Genomic DNA, 19,573 nt, shown 5'->3' on the forward strand with positions numbered 1-19,573 from the left:
TAATTGCATGTTAGAAGAAAAGGAATTGTCTTGTCACTCAGCTATGCTCTTGACTACTAAGTAGTGAATTCAGGACAATTACTTTAGAATGGCTTTTTACAAAAAAAAAAAAAAAAACAACTTACAGATATGATCAAATTTTAACAAGCCATTTAGCACACTTTATACGAAAAAAGAAGTACTTCATTAGTGTATCAAATTTTCTTAAGTTCTACAGAAGTAGAATCTTCCATAAAAGATCAGCAAGAAGTATTTTTCTTCCTCCACAGACCTAGTAAGGATGTGTAATGAGAACTGAACAGGTATACGCAACACAGATTTGGCCCAGTTCCTGACGTGGACCTGTGCTACCCACATCAGCGTTAACCGAATGAAAACGGGAGTTTCTGAATTCAGAGAAGAGTCGCTTCACAATCTGGCACTTGGGCAACAAAAATAAATCTCACACACCAGCAGTTAATCCCACGGGTGAATTAAACCTTGCTGTCAGAAGCAGAGTAAATTATCTTCCTTCTCTGGTTTTTCTTTAGCTCAAGTAAATGTGTGAGGACAATTCTCATTTGTTTAAAAAAAAAAAAAAAGTTGGTGATTATTAAATCAGAGAAACAGAATGATGTCAGCATTCAATTACCCAAACTTTACAACTAGCAGATGAAAGCACGTATTCCTATAAAAATTACTCATTAAGTAATATTTGAAAGCTAACTATCAGAAATGTCATTCAAAAAAATTTTTTTTTGCACATCCTACTTCAATTAACATGCTTCTGGAATTCTTACTTTAGATAACACAGCGTTCAACTAAAGCTCTGAGAGAACCTCTTACTTAACTCAAGAGGGTAAGTTTATAAGCCTGAGCACACGAGCCCCCAAAATGCGTATAAAGACCTACTCACCACACTGTTCTTTCCCTTCAACTTTGTTTATTGATGTACTGAACATGAAAAAGTACAAAGAATCCAAACACAAAAGAAAACATGTACAGCCTCTTAAATACTCAACAGAATATATTTTCTATTCCAACAGATGTGAATTAAGTCATACTGTACAACTTCAAATAAATACCAGCCTTACATTTTATTAAGTGCTCTGATAAACACTGTAAAGTGAAGCACAATTTGCATGCCCTCTCATCAATGCCTTGGTTTGCTACAGTAGTATAGGAAAGAAGCATGTAGCTGCTGTTTTCCCAGGAGGGAAACCTTATTTTTTTTAAGTATATACATGTATTTTGTTTTTTACTTTTTTTTTTTTTAAACGCAGAAGGTTAACTCTGACAATCTAAATGCACCTAAGGATATGAGAAAGTGCTAAGCCAATTGATTTCTGAATAGCATTGAGTGGGTCAGCATGAAAACTCGCTTATTCACTTTAGCACGCGCCTCACAGTATATGTACTGTACTATACTGAAAAATTTTATAACTACAATTTTAAATAATAAAAAATAAAACTCAACGCAACCGCAAAGATAATGTACAACTATGTTATGCATAGCACATTGCCTGTTCTAAGGGGAAGCATGTGAGCATCTCAGTTTATACAAAAAGCAGGACGTAACTATATAGTTCTCAGTGCATCCTGATGAAGGCATTTTTGCCTTCAGCTTTTTTGAAAATTTATTATAAGCTAGATGCTAATCAGAAAATATTTTGTATTTTTTAAAATTTCTTTCATACATGGTAAAGACTTATTTTATTATTTCCCCAAATAGTGGTTTAAGCATCATACAAAGTTAAATTTCAGTAGCATACAGATATTTATGATTTTTGTATGAAAAATGTAAGGAAATTTGTTCAAAACCTATGGTTATACTCATTTTTTTTACCACAAACATATTTATAAACGAAAATGTAGCATCACCATAAACAGCTGAAGCTAGACTATCTACAGACAAAATTAGCAACAAATCTGATGCACTGTAAATTCAAGTCCTCAGGACAACAAAAGTGATTAAGCAAGACCTCAAGTAACAATGTTAATGCCATTTACAAAGGAAAAAACTGATACAAAAACATTCAAAACCTGAACATCACTTGGCATGTAAGGGAAAAAAAAAATCAAATTAGCTGAAAGGTTCATAAACACAAGGTCTTATTTACATTACACAAAGCTCAGGTGTTAGCCTTGAACGTAACTTTCAAAATACCTTCAAATATATCCAACTCAGATCACTTTTGCCGATTTGCTGCAGTACAAATCATGTGCAACATCTTTTTTCCTTAAGACAAAACAATTCTTCAAACAATACTGCAAGTACATCACTAAACACCATGAGCTCTATCTGAAGGGATTTCTTTAGGAAGAACAGATTTTTTTTTCCCCCATCTCTTGGTAATTTAAATTTCTTGCCTGCTCTTATATATTCTTTTGTAAATTTTTTTTTATTTGTTTCAAAATCACAAATCAATGTGAGCCATCTATCACATAATAACCAGGATGATCAGACGCTCCACTGGTGATTACAAAAACGAAACCAGCAGTGTTTCCCCCATTGATTCTACTCCTTTCATACAAAGATCTCAAAAGTAGTATTTTCTACATCATAAATCTTTCTAAATTTTCCAACCGCTGCAAATTTCCTGGTAAATTTTAAAAGCTCACTAGGTGTCATATGAAGAGATTTCTCAAAGTATTCAAGTCAAAATATTTGTTCCAGGACCAGTAAAAAGTTTCTCCAAATTTTCTTTTTTATAAAAATAGATGCTTTTTTTAAACCCACATCAAAGAGGCTCTTATCTCTTTGGCAAGGTACTGCTTTACGAAAAGTTCTCCAGTATTCTTACAATAAGCGTTTATAATGTAGCCCCCCCCTTCCCCAACCCAAATCATAATTACAAAATAAATACTGTTTTTAACTTCATAAATAAAAATGTAAACTTCAAAATACTTTTCTTAGACATAACAGCAATGCTTTAAATGTAAACCAAACACAAAGCTAATTGGAAAAAGAAAGAAAAGGGGGAAAAAAAAGACACAACCAACTAAAGAATTACAACACAAAGCCTCAATATTTACTCACAGGTTCAAGGCAGTTATGTAAAAAGAAAAGAAATGTCTTCCCTTAGCTGAAACACTTTAAAAGGTCCACCTTCTTCAAAGAAGGCAATAGAATGCAATGTGACAGGTAAAAACCCTGTACCTCTTGTCCATATTCAAACATAAAAGATATTTAAGAAGTTTTAATTCAAATACTAGCAATAAAAAATCTCACATATTTCTTAGGATGCTAAGTAGTCGTTTTATCCCCATCTCAACACTGACTTACAAAGACATTTACTAATGTATAAAGTTTCTCTTAACTTGCCTTTGTTGTATAGTTTTCATATATAAATGGACTGAGGACAAGAGCTCATTAGGCTTTGTGCGTTTTGTTTGTCTTAAAGGAGACCTGCAGTACTCTGTCTCCCAGACGGTATCCATTGAGGCTAGCTATCGCCATGGCAGCCTCATCATAGTTTGTCATAGTCACAAATCCAAAACCTTTGCATTTATTGGTGTTAAAGTCACGGATGACCTTCACGTTGGTGACAGCTCCAAAAGGCCCAAACATTTGCCACAGGATACTCTCATCTGCGTCAGGAGCCAGGTTGTACACAAAAATACACCACCCTGTTCCTGGGTGCCCAGGGATATTAATTCCAGCCAAACTGGTCATTCCATCAATGGTCATTGGAGAAAACCTACTAAACAAAATAGGAAACACACACGCACACACACACACACATACACACCACACACCACACAACACACACACACACACACAAATAGAAACAGAGGTTGGTTACAGCAATGGACGTATTTTTTTCCCCTCCCAGCCCAAGAGTTGCAGTAACCCCCTCCCCTCCAACAGATATATACAACTATCTGATGTTTCAACCAAGGTTTGTGTGTGTGGCTTGCGGTGACATGCTATATTGACAAGATATTAATAAATTATGAAATGGCCATTATATGCTGTACTGAACAATATGACCCACAAGAGCAAAGAAATATATTTAAAATATATTTAGAAGTGGCTTCATGAATTAAGCAGGATTGGAGGGAGGGGGTACCAAGACATACACACACATGCTATAGCGTCGCAATGCAATATAAAACAAATAATGGGATTTTTAAAGACCAGGTGGCATCCAGTGGTATACAAATACTCAAATCAACCGTGCTTCAGAAAGCAACTTTTCATTAGGTTGTACATGCAAAAGAAAACTGAACACAAACTCATGAAGGGTGTCACTGCCAAAATCAAAGAAACTAATCAATTATGGGAAGGGATTATGAGTATCATGAACCTCTATCATTACCTCTTTACTCCATAAGCCATATTGAGCAGATTGTCCAACCTGCAAAACATACATTTAGCAAACTTCAGTTTTTAATTTTCCCCCTTGATGTTTTGAAAGCTGGATTTGTTACAGCCATCTTCCAAGGGGATATTTGTATGTTAATTCTATGTGAAGTCTCAAAACTTTACGTCTTTTCACATTCCTGGGACAGTGGGTACCCACTGCCCCAAGACACTAGCTCTTCCGATGGATGGTTTATCCCTACAGTGACCAGAGCCATGCAGGTGTAAGGTAGGTGGTCATTCAGAGAGGAAACATGGAGGCTCTGCGGCAGTTCATCTTTGGGTTCTCACCTATTACCAGGTAAATTCTAAGTTCTCCATGTGCACTTATGGGTAATTTATACTACTGTTTAAAAAAAGAAGAAGAAGAAGAAAACAGGCCTCAAATGGAGTCACCTGTGCTGTGCTGCAGCAGTTCATCTTTGGGTTCTCACCTATTACCAGGTAAATTCTAAGTTCTCCATGTGTACTTATGGGTAATTTATACTACTGTTTAAAAAAAGAAGAAGAAAACAGGCCTCAAATGGAGTCACCTGTGCTGAGCCCCATGTCAGCAAACCAAGACTTAATATCTAATCTAATAGTAGGTTCAAGAACACAAACTTTAACCAGTCAAGCTGGAATTACCTGGTCAGCTCTAGTGATGTACTTTGCCTGAAACGACTCCCACCCTTCTCCCAAAGGAAGGTGACCTTGCCTGAAACAATCCACTCTTTGTTAGAAATGTCCCTTTTCCTGCTCCCTTCTGCCTATGAAAGCCTTCCATTTTGTACAGCTTCTTGGAGCTCCTATTTGCTAGATAAAATGCTGCCTGATTCATGAATTGTAGAATAAACCAATTTGATGTTCAAATTTACTCAGCGGAATTCTGTTTTTTAACATTAAGTTTTATAACTCCATTGACTCCTGTGTATACCAGGCACACTGATTAAGTGACTTGCCAAAGACCAGAGGGCTAATAAATAGTGACACCAATATTCCATAAATTTCCCTTCAACCTCTCAACTCGGAAAGACTTTCATTTCTTACAAAATGGTGTGTTACAGGTAGAAAAAACCTTACAGACTATCAGCTCAATCTGCCATTTCTCCTTGTGCTCAAATAAGGTGCAGAAAAAGACAACAGACTCATTGCTTCAGTGAGCAACAGGGCAGAGTTCAGATTCTGAGACTGATGCTTATTTTTGACTACACTACAGAAAATGTAGCTCTACGCAAAGTCTAAGTCAGGTAGAAACCAACCAACGACCCTGAACCTCCCTTAAAATTTTTAAAACAAAGTAGTTGGGGGTAGGTAGGTACTCTATAAAACTCTTCATCCTTTCCCTATTTCAAAAATTAAGTTGATTTTATAATATTTGCTTCTTTTTGCTTAGAGACCATTGTGATGTCCCAAATTTCCATAATGTATACCAATTAATTACACGTATTTAGAGGAGGTGGGCACAGCTTATGGTACACAGAACCACCTTCAACTGCCACGATGTTCAACACTCTCCAAGTGAGACCCTGAGGCAGGGGGAACAGTTTTGTTCTTTAACACCTATGAAAAGGTAAGTCTGAAAAATGCCTCAATGTTGTTGTCTAACCTGTGGCCTCAAATGAGACTAGGGAACACATAAGAAAGCAATTGCTTCTAGTTTTATAAAAGCCAAAAAACCATTTCTTTCTGGTGTTTTAGAATTGGAAAAGGAATCTTCACACATTCCTGTCCACAACCACCTCTAGGTATTTTGTGTGTTTTGTAAAAATGGAAAGAAATAACTGAGCTGATGCAATGCAAGGTGTAAGGAAACAGAACAAATCACAATGACAAAGGATCCTCATCTGTGTGTATGTCTGTTGTCTTGTCCCAACACCTTCTCAGAGCAGGGACATGTTCATTCCCCACTGTGCCACTAAGCATAAAGCATACACCTGGATCACTGCAGGTTTAAAGTAACTATCTGCTGACAAATAAAGCAATAAGGTTACAAATACTATCCTTAACTACTTAATCCAGAATGAAAAGTATCAGGAGGGCTGGCCTGCTGAGCCTGTTTGCATATGCAAGGAGAAAGCACGTGTGTGGAAAAAGTACACAGGTGGGAGGGCTTGGTTTTCTGCAGAGGCAGTAAGTCAAAGACATCAAGGCTTTATACACCAAAAGAAAGGCCACAAACACCAGAATAAAGATGCATACAACTTAGTATCACCAACCATCAAGTAATGTCATACAGAAAATTTCATACAGTGACAGGAATGATAAAGAATGCATTTGGCATATGATACCTATAGAGTAGAATGGCAACTGAAGTCTCCTTTCAAAGTGCTGAAGGGCCCGGATGCAGAGACACCTTATCGATTCACTCAAAACAGTTACACCACCTCTGCCCAGGTTAGGAGTGTCACACTTTGCCACCACCAATCAGCTTACTATACCAACCGAAAGCCCGTGGATAGAATCTCCTAAGCAAGTATTAGACAGGTTGGAAACCAAAACTGCTCCAGAAGTGGATTACACATGTTAGGGAGAGACATCTCTTTCCCCATTCTCCATCCAAGGACCTTCCAGGCAGGAGGCCTTAGACTTTTACACTAGGATCTCTGAGGACCCTCTCAGTGAGCCTCCTAAGCAAAGGGTGCTCCACGTGGACACTATGCACCCTAAATCTCGTAGCAGCTGGAAAACCGTAAACTAAGCATCTTCTCTTTTAACTGCCTAGTTTACAGTTCGCTCAGACATAGGACCATTATTACTCTCCAGAACTATATATTGTTGTTGGGGATGTCCAGAGCTCAAGGACAGCCATCTTTTATATGTGGTCATTTAAAAACAGAAGCCAATAGTTAATGGAGACTAAGTCAGTAGTGTCCAGAATGATCCAGGGGGCTGTGAATGATGACATACTACAGTGTGGAAGAAGAGAGCCCATTCAAAAGATACTTTCAACTTTAGAAGTATTCTTCATTCAAATTTAATGGCTGCACCGCAACCAGTACCCTCACTCAGCAACAAGTACCCTCAATCAGTTCCCACGCATTGCTTCCTTTCCTGAGGGAAGACTGAGCAGTCCTCAAGAGAGGTGGCACTCTTCCCCTGTTCTGTAGCTTGGATATAATCCACTTTACAAATAGCACATTAAGTGGATCTGGAGGATTAGATAGGGAAGCCTAGCTTTAATTAAAAAATAAAGCCTCCAAGAAGAGGTAGCTTCACAATGATTTCTACAGAAATCATCATCATCAGAGTCAGGATGATACCAGTAAAAGCAGTCCAAGTCAACAGAAACAGAGAGAGTGACTATTTCTGATTATTTCTCCTCTTCCTAGTATAAAGGCTGTGATGAGGTCAGACACAAGATAATCCAACATGTAGTTCAAAATTACTAAGATACTTTCACAAATCTTGCCTTAAAGATATAGAATTTATTAAGATACTGGATATATGAAGTCAGTCAGCATGATAATAAACAAGATATTTAAAATATTGTTTCTTCCATCTTTATATATATTTTCTATGTTTGATTAGGGTTTAAGAGTTCATGAATATAACAGCACAAAGCCCATGTTCATATAATTTATGAAAAAATGATATACTGGGCGGGGGGTGGCACCTGGGTGGCTCAGTGGATTAAAGCCTCTGCCTTCGGCTCAGGTCACCATCTGAGGGTCTTGGGATCAAGGCCGGCATCGGGCTCCCCAGGGAGTCTGCTTCCCCCTCTCTCTCTGCCTGCCTCTCTGCCTACTTGTGGTCTCTGTCTGTCAAATAAATAAATAAATTTTTTTTTAAATAATGATATACTGGGGATACAGGTATAAACATTTTCCTCTCAACAGGAATACAACTCAGATGGCACTATTTTGAATATTAGGTAGAGCATTCTCATTTCAAAGTTAGAAGTTACAAAAAGAAAATACCTACTTAATTTCTAAGAAATTTAGCCAACAGACTATGGGGAGACCACATGCAAGTAGAAAGGGAAATGTGAGGTCAATTAAAGTCAGAAATAAAAATATAAAGAGAGATTACTAATGGGTAATAAAGTGCAACTCTGAACTCTACAAATAATGGTTCTCAAAACCTCTCCAAAGCACAGGCCAAGATATGCTTTGAAGTTAACCACAAGATCATCAACTTACCCCTTATCCTATTAGATGGTGTCATCTATCCTCTAAGAAAAAAAAAATTACTCAGGAGGACTGATATCGGTTTCTTCCAAAAGGAAATTATAAGAGTAGCAACCAGCACATGCCTTCAATGCAACACAAGCATGGATTTAAAAGGCTGCTTTAAAAATGCATAAAGGCTTACAGAAGCAGGCACACAGGCCATTAGACTAGATCACGTTCAATAAAATCAAACCTGCTCCACAAGAAGAGAGATGAAAAATTTGGCCAAAAGCTTAATTCTGACACCATGTCCTAAAACATATACTTAAGGGGCTTGAATTATATTATCCATCCCAATAAATAAAGATGGTTTTATTTTTAAAACTGTAGTCAATTAAATAAACATATTAGATCTGCAGTGCTCATGTTAAAATAATTCTCTATTCCTACCTATGGGTTGACTGAGCCATAAACTTCAGAAGCCCACTTTTAAACTTAACCCTTATTGAATGGGTTTTACATTTTTCTGACTTCAAAAGATATGGTGCAGGGGCGCCTGGGTGGCTCAGTGGGTTAAGCCGCTGCCTTCGGCTCAGGTTATGATCTTGGGGTCCTGGGATTGAGCCCCGCGTCGGGCTCTCTCCTCAGCGGGGGGCCTGCTTCTCTTCCTTTCTCTGACTGCCTTTCTGCCTACTTGTGATCTCTGTCTGTCAAATAAATAAATAAAAATTCTTAAAAAAAAAAAAAAGATATGGTGCATTTCATGAGTATTAAAAATATCCTTGAGGGGCGCCTGGGTGGCTCAGTGGGTTAAAGCCTCTGCCTTCAACTCGGGTCTGATCCCAGGGTCTTGGGATTGAGCCCCACATCGGGCTCCCTGCTCAGCAGGGAACCTGCTTCCCACCCCCTCTGTGTCTGCCGCTCTGCCTACTTGTGATCTCTCTCTCTCTCTTAAATAAAGAAAGAAAGAAAGAAATCCTTGACTATTATTATAATACTTAGAACTTGTATTCTCCAGTCTCCTTGAACTCCCAGGGTACTATGATGACATAAAAAGTAGAGTGAGAAATGCACTGTCTACTGGAAAGTGCCAAAGTAAAGGCCTTAGGACACAGATGTCAGGGACAAAATATTCCTGCAATGATCTAGATCTGAGTGAGAGAAGAGCAAAATACCAACATAAGAAGCAAGTCCTTTAATTCAATAGTCTTTGTGAAGAGAAAGTAGATTCAACCTTAATTCAACAGAAGAGGGACAAAGATATAAGTAATAACACCAAGTTTTTAAAGTATTAAAAGCAACCAAACATATACCAGGTTAACCTTAATTCTAGGAATAAAGGCTCCCAATTTCTTCCAACACTGCGTTTAGACCAAGCACCTTCACTTAGTTCAAAGACTAGTTCATTACTTATTATCCACACAGAGGTTTAAGGAAGGAACGGAGGGCAGTAGAGACGGAAGTCAGGAATCTGAAAGCAATCTTCTGTTTTCTGAAACTGAGTTTCCCTTACAACAGTTCCTATTCCCATTTTCAGAATTTCTTTTTCTTGCAGTCAAGGAAGAATTTCAAGTTAATAACATATGGAACAAAAAGATAAAAGCAAAGGATGAGCAGAAAGATATTTAGAAAGATATTAAATGTGACCATGAGAACATCCTTGAAAGCTTTCCCAACCCACAAGTAAGAAGCACGGAGCATGCAGGAGTGGGCTGGGTGGAGCTGTGTGCAGACACAGCATTGAGAAGCCTGGTCTGGGAGTCTCAGCAGGCCTCACCATTTCAATGATCAGGCATTCTCCTACAGATCCTGCCACCTCAAACCTCTCATCTGATCTTCCTCATCATTTAGTCTTGACCCTCAATACACAGTTTTACTTAATAACTACCATGAAATGAAATCAGAGCTTATAGTGGGGAACACCAGGAAAAAACTAACAATGTAAAACGAACACAGCTTTGCATTACCATCAAACATTTTATATTTTCACAGGGTTGAAATCAACCAATAAGTCTCAAAGAGCCTCCCTCTGTGTAAGCTCAAAACTCTTTTCTAGACCCCAAAGAGGTTACCTGGATAGGCTGTCTAGGAAACACCTCTAAAATTCCTTCAAGTTTGCTAAAAATTTGCAGGAAATATTATTTACTTTAAGATACCACACAGGAAACCTACAGGCGGAGCTTTTAAAATAAAACAAAAAAAACAAAAAAAAACAAAAACTCCCCCAAAAATGGTTTTTGAGATTTTTCTCTACAAGGTCTAGTATCAAGCTGCTCCAATGCATCTTTTCCCCTGCAGCCATGGCCTGGAGTACCCACCACCGTCATGGGGAGCAGTGTTTCCTGACAATGTGTTGGGGGGGGGTTGTTGTTATTGCTGTTGTTTTTTTTAAACATCGCAAAGTTTAAAACAGAGAGTAAACACAGGCTCAATCAACTGGGTAACCCAGTCATCCAGTTTCAGATGGATCCTTTTGTCAATCCCACCTCTATTGCCAGGGCAAAAGCCAGCCTAAGTAGGAACTGAACACAGAGTTTATGGCGAATTTCTTTCTCCCACCTCAGGTGACACAACTGAGTACTTTTTTGAAAGCAGGTATTTCACCAATTTCATCTCTATTCTTTGGCACTCCTAAATACCCCAAATGAAAAAATGCATGTGATTTAAGCTCAAAAACATAACTCCTCAGGGGCCTGGGAGGCTCAGTGGGTTAAGCCTTTGCCTTCAGCTCAGGTCATGATCTCAGGGTCCTGGGATCAAGCCCTGCATCAGGCTCTCTGCTCAGCAAGGAGCCTGCTTCCCCATCTCTCTCTGCCTACTACCTCTCTGCCTACTTGTGATCTCTCTCTCTCTCTGTCAAATAAATAAAATCGGGGGGGGGGTGCTCCTTCTTTAAGCTATATTTATGATCCTATTTTTGCTAAGTAACTATTCTGCCCCTGCAAGGAAAGAAAACTGATAATGCATTTGGGATTAAAAAAAAAAAAAATTAGCATGGGGTTAGATGAAATTACGGCTGCAGTACACCATATGGCCAAAAAGGATATTAAAAAATGTTCTAGGAAAAAAAAAAAAAAACTGGGTGGCTTTGCTTATGAAACCCTAAGTTCTTTGTGCTGTGCTTAATGTCTTAAAGTCACTGTTCTCACATGCAGATCGGAAATGTTTTTTATAATGACTCTTGATTTGACTGTTTAACCCAGGTTTAAATTAAAACTTGAAAAATTAAAATATTTATGCCTATCTACAAGATAGAATGTCTTCCTTGGGCTGAAGATGCATAGTCATTCTACGGACTATACAGGGGTCTGAAAACTACCACCCACAGGCCAAATCCACACTGCCATCTGCTTCTGTATTGCCCAGGAGTAAAGAATGGCTTTTACATTTTTAAAAAGCTGTTTAAAAAAAGATCTATATGCTACAGAGACCATGACCCCCAAAGCCGAAAATATTTACTATCCAGCCCTTTACGGAGGTTTGCCAACCCCTAAAATACAAGAAATAAAAATTTTAAAAGGAGATAGGGATCCATTTGTAGAAACTTAGTGTTTTCACATAGGTTTTATCTCCTTAGTGGTGTACACATTATAAAACAAAGTAACTGAAAGGAGCTTGACCTAAAAGCTGAACTACAAGAATAAAATCTTACCAGGAAAAGAAAAGGGGGAAAAAAAAAAACAACTAGAAAGGGGAAATCAGAAGCACTGGAAACACAAAGAACCCAGCATTCCATAGATCAGGGTTTCTCAACCTCATACGATTGATGCCTGGAGTTAGACCATTTCTGCTGTTGGGGGTTATGCTGTACACTGCAGGACGTTCAGCTGCATCCCCGATCTCTACCCAGTAGATGCCAGGAGGAACTACACCCAAGTTACGCCCACACAATGTCTCTGGATGCTCCCAAATGTCCCAAGGGGCACAATTACTCCCAATTGAGAGTGACTGCTATAGCTTATTGTCCTTTTTTGTTACCACCTTCAGTATTAGCAAAAGACACTACACCCCAAATATGTTTTCTCTTATCCTCATAAGAAATAGAAAGAAAACACTGCCAGCAACAGTAAGAACAAGCCAGAATCCTGTCAACAGAAGTACTGCACAGTGAACCTGAGAGTTCTGAGTGTAGTAGCTGGGCATAAGAACCAGACCAGACTTACCTAAAACGCTGTGCCTGCTGAGCTAGTGGTCCTGGATACCTTCTGTTTGGAGACTGGTACAGCTGGGAAAGGATGGCCTGATTGGTTTTTTGGCTTGGATTATTAGCAAACTTTACAGTGATTGGCTCTGTGGCACCAGGAGGTTTCTGGCCATTTAGGCCTTTGATAGCTTCTTCTGCCTCAATCCGCTTGTCAAATCGAATAAACCCTACACCCCTTGATATGCCTATTGGTAGATTTGGGTAAGGATTTGGGGAAAAGGGAGTGGAAGGAGAAGGGAGGGAGAGAAGAAAGGATAAATTAATTTTTCCTTCTCAAAAACATGTCTTCACCCACATAGAACATCTGCCACAAAACCACAGGAGGAGGAAAGTTTCACCTTACCTTAGTAGCAATTCAATCTAGAATCCCAATTTTGTATTTTTTAATGCATCTACACAATCTGAATACCCACCATTACATGCCTACCAATAAGCCTAGACAAATAGAAAGCACGCAAATACATCCATGTTCTCCCTACCTGCTGCCTTCTCTCTCCCTCCATAGATTCCCTTGTCTTTAATAATGTCAACAATAGCATGCCTGATTTCTACTTCTCAAATTACGGTATCAGATAAGCAGCTCAGTAATGAAGGGCACAGTAGCTTCCTTTCTTTTAAGGGGGAGAACAGAACCAGGCATTTACTAAAAATTCTAAAAAGCTATGCTAAAAATACATCACAGTGGTTGTAAGATATCTCAGCTAAATTTTTAAATAATAAAATTCTACTTGGGGCACCTGGGTGGCTCAGTGGGTTAGGCCTCTGTCTTCGGCTCGGGTCATGGTCCCACGGTCCTGGGATCGAGCCCCACATGGGGCTCTCGTGCTTCTCCCTCTCTCTCTGCCTGTCTCTCTGCCTACTTGTGATCTCTCTCTATGGCAAATAAATAAATAAATAATCTAAAAATAATAATAATAATAATAATAATAATGATAAAATTCTACTTAATAATATTACAAAGGATACTGGCCTGCTAAGAAAAATGTCTGAAGAGGCTTTTCTAGTTCCCTGAAACTCCCCCCACTGGTTTTAACTAGCTAAACTTTATGAGAGAAACAATATTACAAGGAGAAAAAGGGATAAAAGAAGACCTATATTTTTAAAATAAAGAAAATAGAAATAAAGCCTCAAAGCTTTCTGGCTCTAGCAGTATTACTTCTATGGAAATACCGTTCTCTATCTCATGCTCTCTCCCCAGTCTGAGAGACAAGAATAGGGAAGCAGGGGGATGGCCAAATACCCGTCCAGCTTTTGAAAAATGGCAGAGAAAAACCCAACGCATTCCATTTAATTAGTTTTAATGGGCTAGCTGAGGTAGCCATAACTGGCCATCCGGAGATAAACAGTTGTAGGGAAACACTTTCTTGGCAAGCAAATTGGTACTAGCTGTGCTAGCTTAGGACTAGTAGCTAGAAAAATCTAGATGATTCAGAGCATATAAATGAAGACTAGAACGAGAGGTTATTGAGAAAGATAGGCCGAGAAAATGTATTCGACCATCATGATTTATAGGAACTTTAAAAAAGAATGAAGTTCTACTTGCTTTGTAATTAACACTGTGTAAGTTCACTGGTGTAGAATTTTTTTCTAAGGTGGAGAGGCATTTCTTCCAGACACCTATCTCAGCCCATACCACTTTTACTTTCCTATTGAAGTTATATCAGTTGTACATTATTACTACCTGATGACTAACAAAATTGCAGGGTTTTCTTTTCCATTTCAGATAAACTAAATAATTTCGCCTTGAAAGTCTTAAGTAGAAAGATTAAAGATAAAATGGTGAAATGATAATAAATATATTCTTTTACTTATCCACTAACATGAAGAATTAATAACCCCTAGAATTTAACTATTCCATGAGGAAAGCATTAGGTTAGCACTGCAATAGCCTCCACACAGGCTGAGTCACCCAAATCTGAGGTCCTCTAACTTGAGCATGCATCAGAAAAACCCAAAGAGGGGTGCCTGGGTGGCTCAGTGGATTAAAAGCCTCTGCCTTCAGCTCAGGTCATGATCTCAGGGTCCTGGGATCATGCCCAACATCGGGCTCTCTACTCAGCGAGGAGCCTGTTTCTCTCTCTCTCTGCCTACTGGTGATCTCTCTGTCAAATAAATAAATAAAATCTTAAAGAAAGAAAGAAAGAAAGAAACAAAGAAGATTAACCCAAAGAGGGTTGCCTGGCTGGCTCAGTCAATTAAGCATCTGACTCTTAGTTTTGGCTCAGGTCATGATCTCATGGGTCATGAGATGGAACCCAAAGTCTGGCTTGGTACTCAGTGGGAAGTCTACTTGAGATTCTCTCCCTCTGCCCCTCTACCCACTTATGAGTACATGCTCTCACATGCTTGCTCTCTCTCTTATATAAATAAATCTTTAAAAAAAAAAAAAAAAAAAAAGAGTGAGAGTGAGAAAATAACCGAAAGGCTTGGTATAACACCCACCTTAAAGAGATGGGACTTCTGTATCAGAAATGAAATCTAAGGGGCGCCTGGGTGGCTCAGTGGGTTAAAGCCTCTGCCTTCGGCTCAGGTCATGATCCTGGGCTCCTGGGATCGAGTCCCGCATCGGGCTCTCTGCTTAGCGGGGAGCCTACTTCCTCTTCTCTGTCTCTCTGCCTGCCTCTCTACCTACTTGTGATTTCTGTCAAATAAATAAATAAAATCTTAAAAAACAAAAAAAGTGAAATCTACTCTCCACTCATCAACTTCTCATTAAGAATGATGAATTAAAAAGCATGAATGTTATGAACCCCCCAAAAAAGGTATTTCTGTTGCTTTAAGCAAATTTATCTGGATTGCTAGACCTGGATTTCTTCTATTTAACCAACTAACAGTCTGTGTAATACAGCAAAGTGACAGAACATACACGGATGATTACAAAATGCAGCTATGATGAAAAGGCAGCTTTTTTATATTTCTTCCCTAGACTAAATTTTCTTCATACAGCCAAACCTATAGGCCACTCTCCCAGGCATGTATATGAAGGTAGGTATCTTTCTACCCAAAACTCTTAAGGATGCTGCTTATGTATGAGGCCCATTAACAGCACAGAGGAGCAGAACATGACTGCTTGTGTTCAAACTCAGATCTTCACTTGAAGAATTAAAAACTTGGCCTGGTTTTTATTCTGTAGTTAATCTACTGCCCCTGTTGGGTTTTTTTGTTTTGTTTTGTTTTGTTTTGCTTTATTTTTTAAGATTAGAGCAGAAATAAATGTTACATAGAAACTAAAAAGACAATAGAACAGATCAGGAAAACAAGGAGCCACTTCTTTGAAAAGATCAACAAACTGATAAACCTCTCGCCATATACATCAACACAAAAAAGAGAGAAGACTCAAAATCAGAAGTGGAAGAGGAGAAATAACAGACCCACAGAAATAAAGGATGATAAGAGATTATCCACTGCTTCCTTTAGAAAAAAACAGACATCGTAATACACGATGATACATCTCCTCGTATGGTAGTAGGAGAGAGAGAAAAAAGAGAAAGAAAACAGGGAAAGTGAGAGGAAAGAAAAGGAAGAAACACAAAGAAAATTAAAAAGGAAAATCTATGTATTCCCCCAAAATCTTCATGTGACCGCTTGAGTTATGGTAATACACAGGTAATTCCCCTCCTTACCATGTTTCTCTATTTCTGCTGTTTTTAAAAAGAATAAGCATTGCTTTTATAATAGAAAATTATAATTAATTCTTAAAATCCATGGTCAAACCTATATGGCTAGCTTTTCTTTAAAAGCTTTGGCAGAAGAGCACCCTTACAAAAGTTTTAATAAACCTATTAGTCTCCTCATTTCAGTTTGGTCAAAAGTTATACCAGGCATAAAATAAATTTTTAATATTCAAAATGTCAAACTCTTACACATGCCCGCGTAACACAGGATGGACCTAGAAACCAGCCTGAACAGCTAGTGTGGACACAGGGTCATGCTCCCTTAGAGAACAAGGTACATACTGCTGCATTAAACTATGCTTTTTACAAGAAAAAAGACTATTTATTAGAAGGAGTACTTTATGAGGAGGATAAGGGCTTTTTTCACACAGAAGCTTGGAAATGAGGATTATATCAGCTACAAATTTATTACATGCCATAAAACAGACTTCAAACATGCCCCTTCAGGGTATAAATGACGCAAGCTCGCTCAACCCACTCCACAATCTGTTTTTATCCATGCAGATTTATGAACAATTCCCACAGAAAATTGTGTTTTCTGGTCCACATATACCTTTGGTGTGTTCCAGAGGCAAGATCACTGTACGGAAAGGCAGAGTATTTCACAGTCTGCCACTCAGAAAGTGTCAAAGGTTGTCTGGAGCAGCTGCCTACTTACCGGTGACCTGGTCAACAAGAATACGAGAAGTAATGATGCGTCCATATTGTGAAAAAAGCTGCTCCAACTCCTTCTGGGTCATTGTTTTTGGAAGTCCACTGACATACAAATTCGCATCTCTGATAGAAGCCGAACTTGGGCGAGCATAGGAAACCTAAGAAAGGAAATGGAATTAAGCATCTACACACACTGTTACCTCCCTTTAAAAATTCCAAGACTGTCTAAAGTTAGCAGCTTTTCCATACAGAGAACGTAACAAACAATGAAGTTAAAGCAAGTCTGGAGTTAACAGTTTTACTCATTTCTGGAGAAATGCTCAACAAATGGGAAATGCCACTCCCCTGGGGAAAGAAAAGAGTATTTATCCCTAGGTTTGCAAGTTTTCAAAACAAACCACACAGCACAACAGTAGGTTGTCCTCAGTGGGGCCAAACCCCTAAACGAGGAATGTAGGCTCAATAATTAAGTTTAAGGACTCTAAATTCATCCAACACATTTTGTGACCTGTTTTTGAGCCTCTTCCATCTCTACTGGTGGTGGTACAAAGTTTCTAATAAGTCACCCTATTATCAGTAAGTATGCCTTTTTGATTCATTAGCAAAATAACCTTCTATCATCCCTAAACCCCCACAAATTTAAGCACTTGAATGAGTTACAACCCTGGTCACTCTTTGCTTATTATATTCTTGTCCTCAAGTCTCTGCAGTGTTGTTTTTCCAAAAGGTCTTACGTCCCTTTATTGCCTCTACCTACCATCCTTTCAAAAAGCTTCCTCTCTTTAAGACATAGTGTCCCAAATTCTAGAAGGATGGAAGATAAAATAAGATTGCCTGTATTTATTTGTAATTAACATTCTTCATGTAAGCTCCATGCCCTAAGGAACTACATCTCTTTTTCTTATAATGATCATCCTCAATATCTTGGCATGTGATAGATGCTGGAACATTTGCTGAGTAAAACCCATCTCATACCCCACTGATCTTGTGGGTTCACACCAGCTTGGTATACCACAGGATTTAAGGAACAGTTCAGGCAGTCATCAAGAGCTTGCCCAAATTATAATTGACAGCTCTTTGCTTAGAACTATCTCTGCCATTTTTCAGATAGCTTTAAGTCTCATGTGCTATTCCTTACCACATTGCCTCTGGTTTATTTCTGAGCTTTCCTGGACTATCTAACTGCAAGAACTTCACAACATACCTCCCCCTCCATTTTTCAGATCATTCATAAAAATGGCCAGTGGGTCTAATGCTGATTTGTTCAAGTACCGTAACATGACAACTTCCGCTTACTTCTTTTATCTATTAGTATGCACCATAAATCTAGTCCATTGCTCATTACAAAAGCAACAGCAACAATCATCTTTTCAATTTGAACAAGCTTTTTGGTATTTTCAAATATTTTCTCCATGGTTTAAATTATGTCCACAGTGTTATCAGCTTTTTATTTTTGGCTTTTCAGGCAGAGGAAAAAAAAAGCCAGGATCTATACTCCTTTATAACAGTCTTGCTATCTTTCATCTCTGCTCCACCAGTGTTAACATTTAATATTCTTATCCTTTACTCAACAAATTTGCTCATTAACAAGTGAAAATACACCTATTGGTCCAAACATGCTATCTGAAGTCAAGTGAGCACTGTCCTGTCCTACACATACATGGAATGTGGAATAGTGGTAGAGAGCAGATAGATAACTCTTCACATGTGCTTTGCCTCTATGCTTAAACACCTAAACACTTAAGAAGAATGAAGACTGGGGAACTTAAATGTAAGTGGAAAGTAAGAAATGAAGGCAAATTCCAAATGATCACCAAAATAATTTAAGTGGAATCTAGTCTTGGGGCTGTTATAAACTGAAAAAACAAAGCAAATGAATTACACATGCACTCAGTGATATGAAAAAATGAGTAACCAGTTTCTTTTCTAAAGCACAATTCTCAATTATCAGGCTAAGCTAAAAATCCCACCACTTAAACTTGCTTTCAGTGCAGGGAGCGCTCAGCAAGTCAGCTGTTCGGCTGCTCCGGGTCACATGACTCAAGTGTTCCCTTTAGGAAGAGCCACTTCCCACGAGCACCAGAGTAAGCATCTGTACATTTTCCAAGCTGGGAGGCTCTGGGAGGCAGGCAGCCACTCCGTGAGCAAAAGCAAGGCGTGAGGTAATGTAGTTCTAGGTGACAGCTCTCTAACCAGTATGCCTGGGCTCAAAACTACATGCCATTCATTAAAGGTTCAGTGAACTTGCATAAATTATTTAAGTCTATTACCACGTAACTGTACCTTCTTTGTATGGTTATTAGGAATAATTAACAAAATAATTTCTAATCTACATAAAATTCTTAACACAGAACCTGAAAACCTAGGTGACTATAAATATTATTTATCTCTACAAGCATCTGAGAATATAGGTAAAGACACAGACCATTAAAGTTGAAAGTAACCTGAATCCATTACTGTGTTCCAGAATAATTTACTCATGCAGTGACATTTACTGCTCTGTGCATTTCAGAGGTGTGTGGGTGGAGTGTTTTAAAAGTTATCCTAAAATATATTTAGGAAAACGGGTTTATATTTAGTGCTTATATAAAAGCTTTGAAAACAT

The 19,573-nt window shown here is 38.4% G+C and overlaps 1 protein-coding gene across 10 annotated transcripts in view; it reads right to left on the reverse strand.

Moving 5' to 3' along the window:
• Positions 1-1,255: 1,255 nt before the first annotated feature.
• The window catches only part of ELAVL2 (ELAV like RNA binding protein 2), a 168,322-nt gene continuing 150,004 nt past the window's right edge, over positions 1,256-19,573 (reverse strand). For 6 of the 10 annotated variants that reach the window (XM_045079675.1, XM_004761800.3, XM_013061100.2 and 3 more), the window contains 4 exons: positions 16,973-17,126; positions 12,600-12,825; positions 4,302-4,340; positions 1,256-3,683 (listed from right to left, as the gene is read on the reverse strand). In XM_045079675.1, the coding sequence (XP_044935610.1) occupies positions 3,353-3,683; positions 4,302-4,340; positions 12,600-12,825; positions 16,973-17,126 (750 nt within the window). In that variant the 3' untranslated portion in view covers positions 1,256-3,352. The remainder of the gene's footprint in view (positions 3,684-4,301; positions 4,341-12,599; positions 12,826-16,972; positions 17,127-19,573) is intronic. The other 4 variants (XM_045079677.1, XM_013061099.2, XM_013061102.2 and 1 more) reach the window with 3 other exon arrangements.

This window comes from Mustela putorius, unplaced genomic scaffold (genome assembly GCF_011764305.1).
Source record: "Mustela putorius furo isolate JIRA1106 unplaced genomic scaffold, ASM1176430v1.1 tig00000421_pilon_pilon_pilon, whole genome shotgun sequence".
NCBI lineage: Eukaryota > Metazoa > Chordata > Mammalia > Carnivora > Mustelidae > Mustela > Mustela putorius.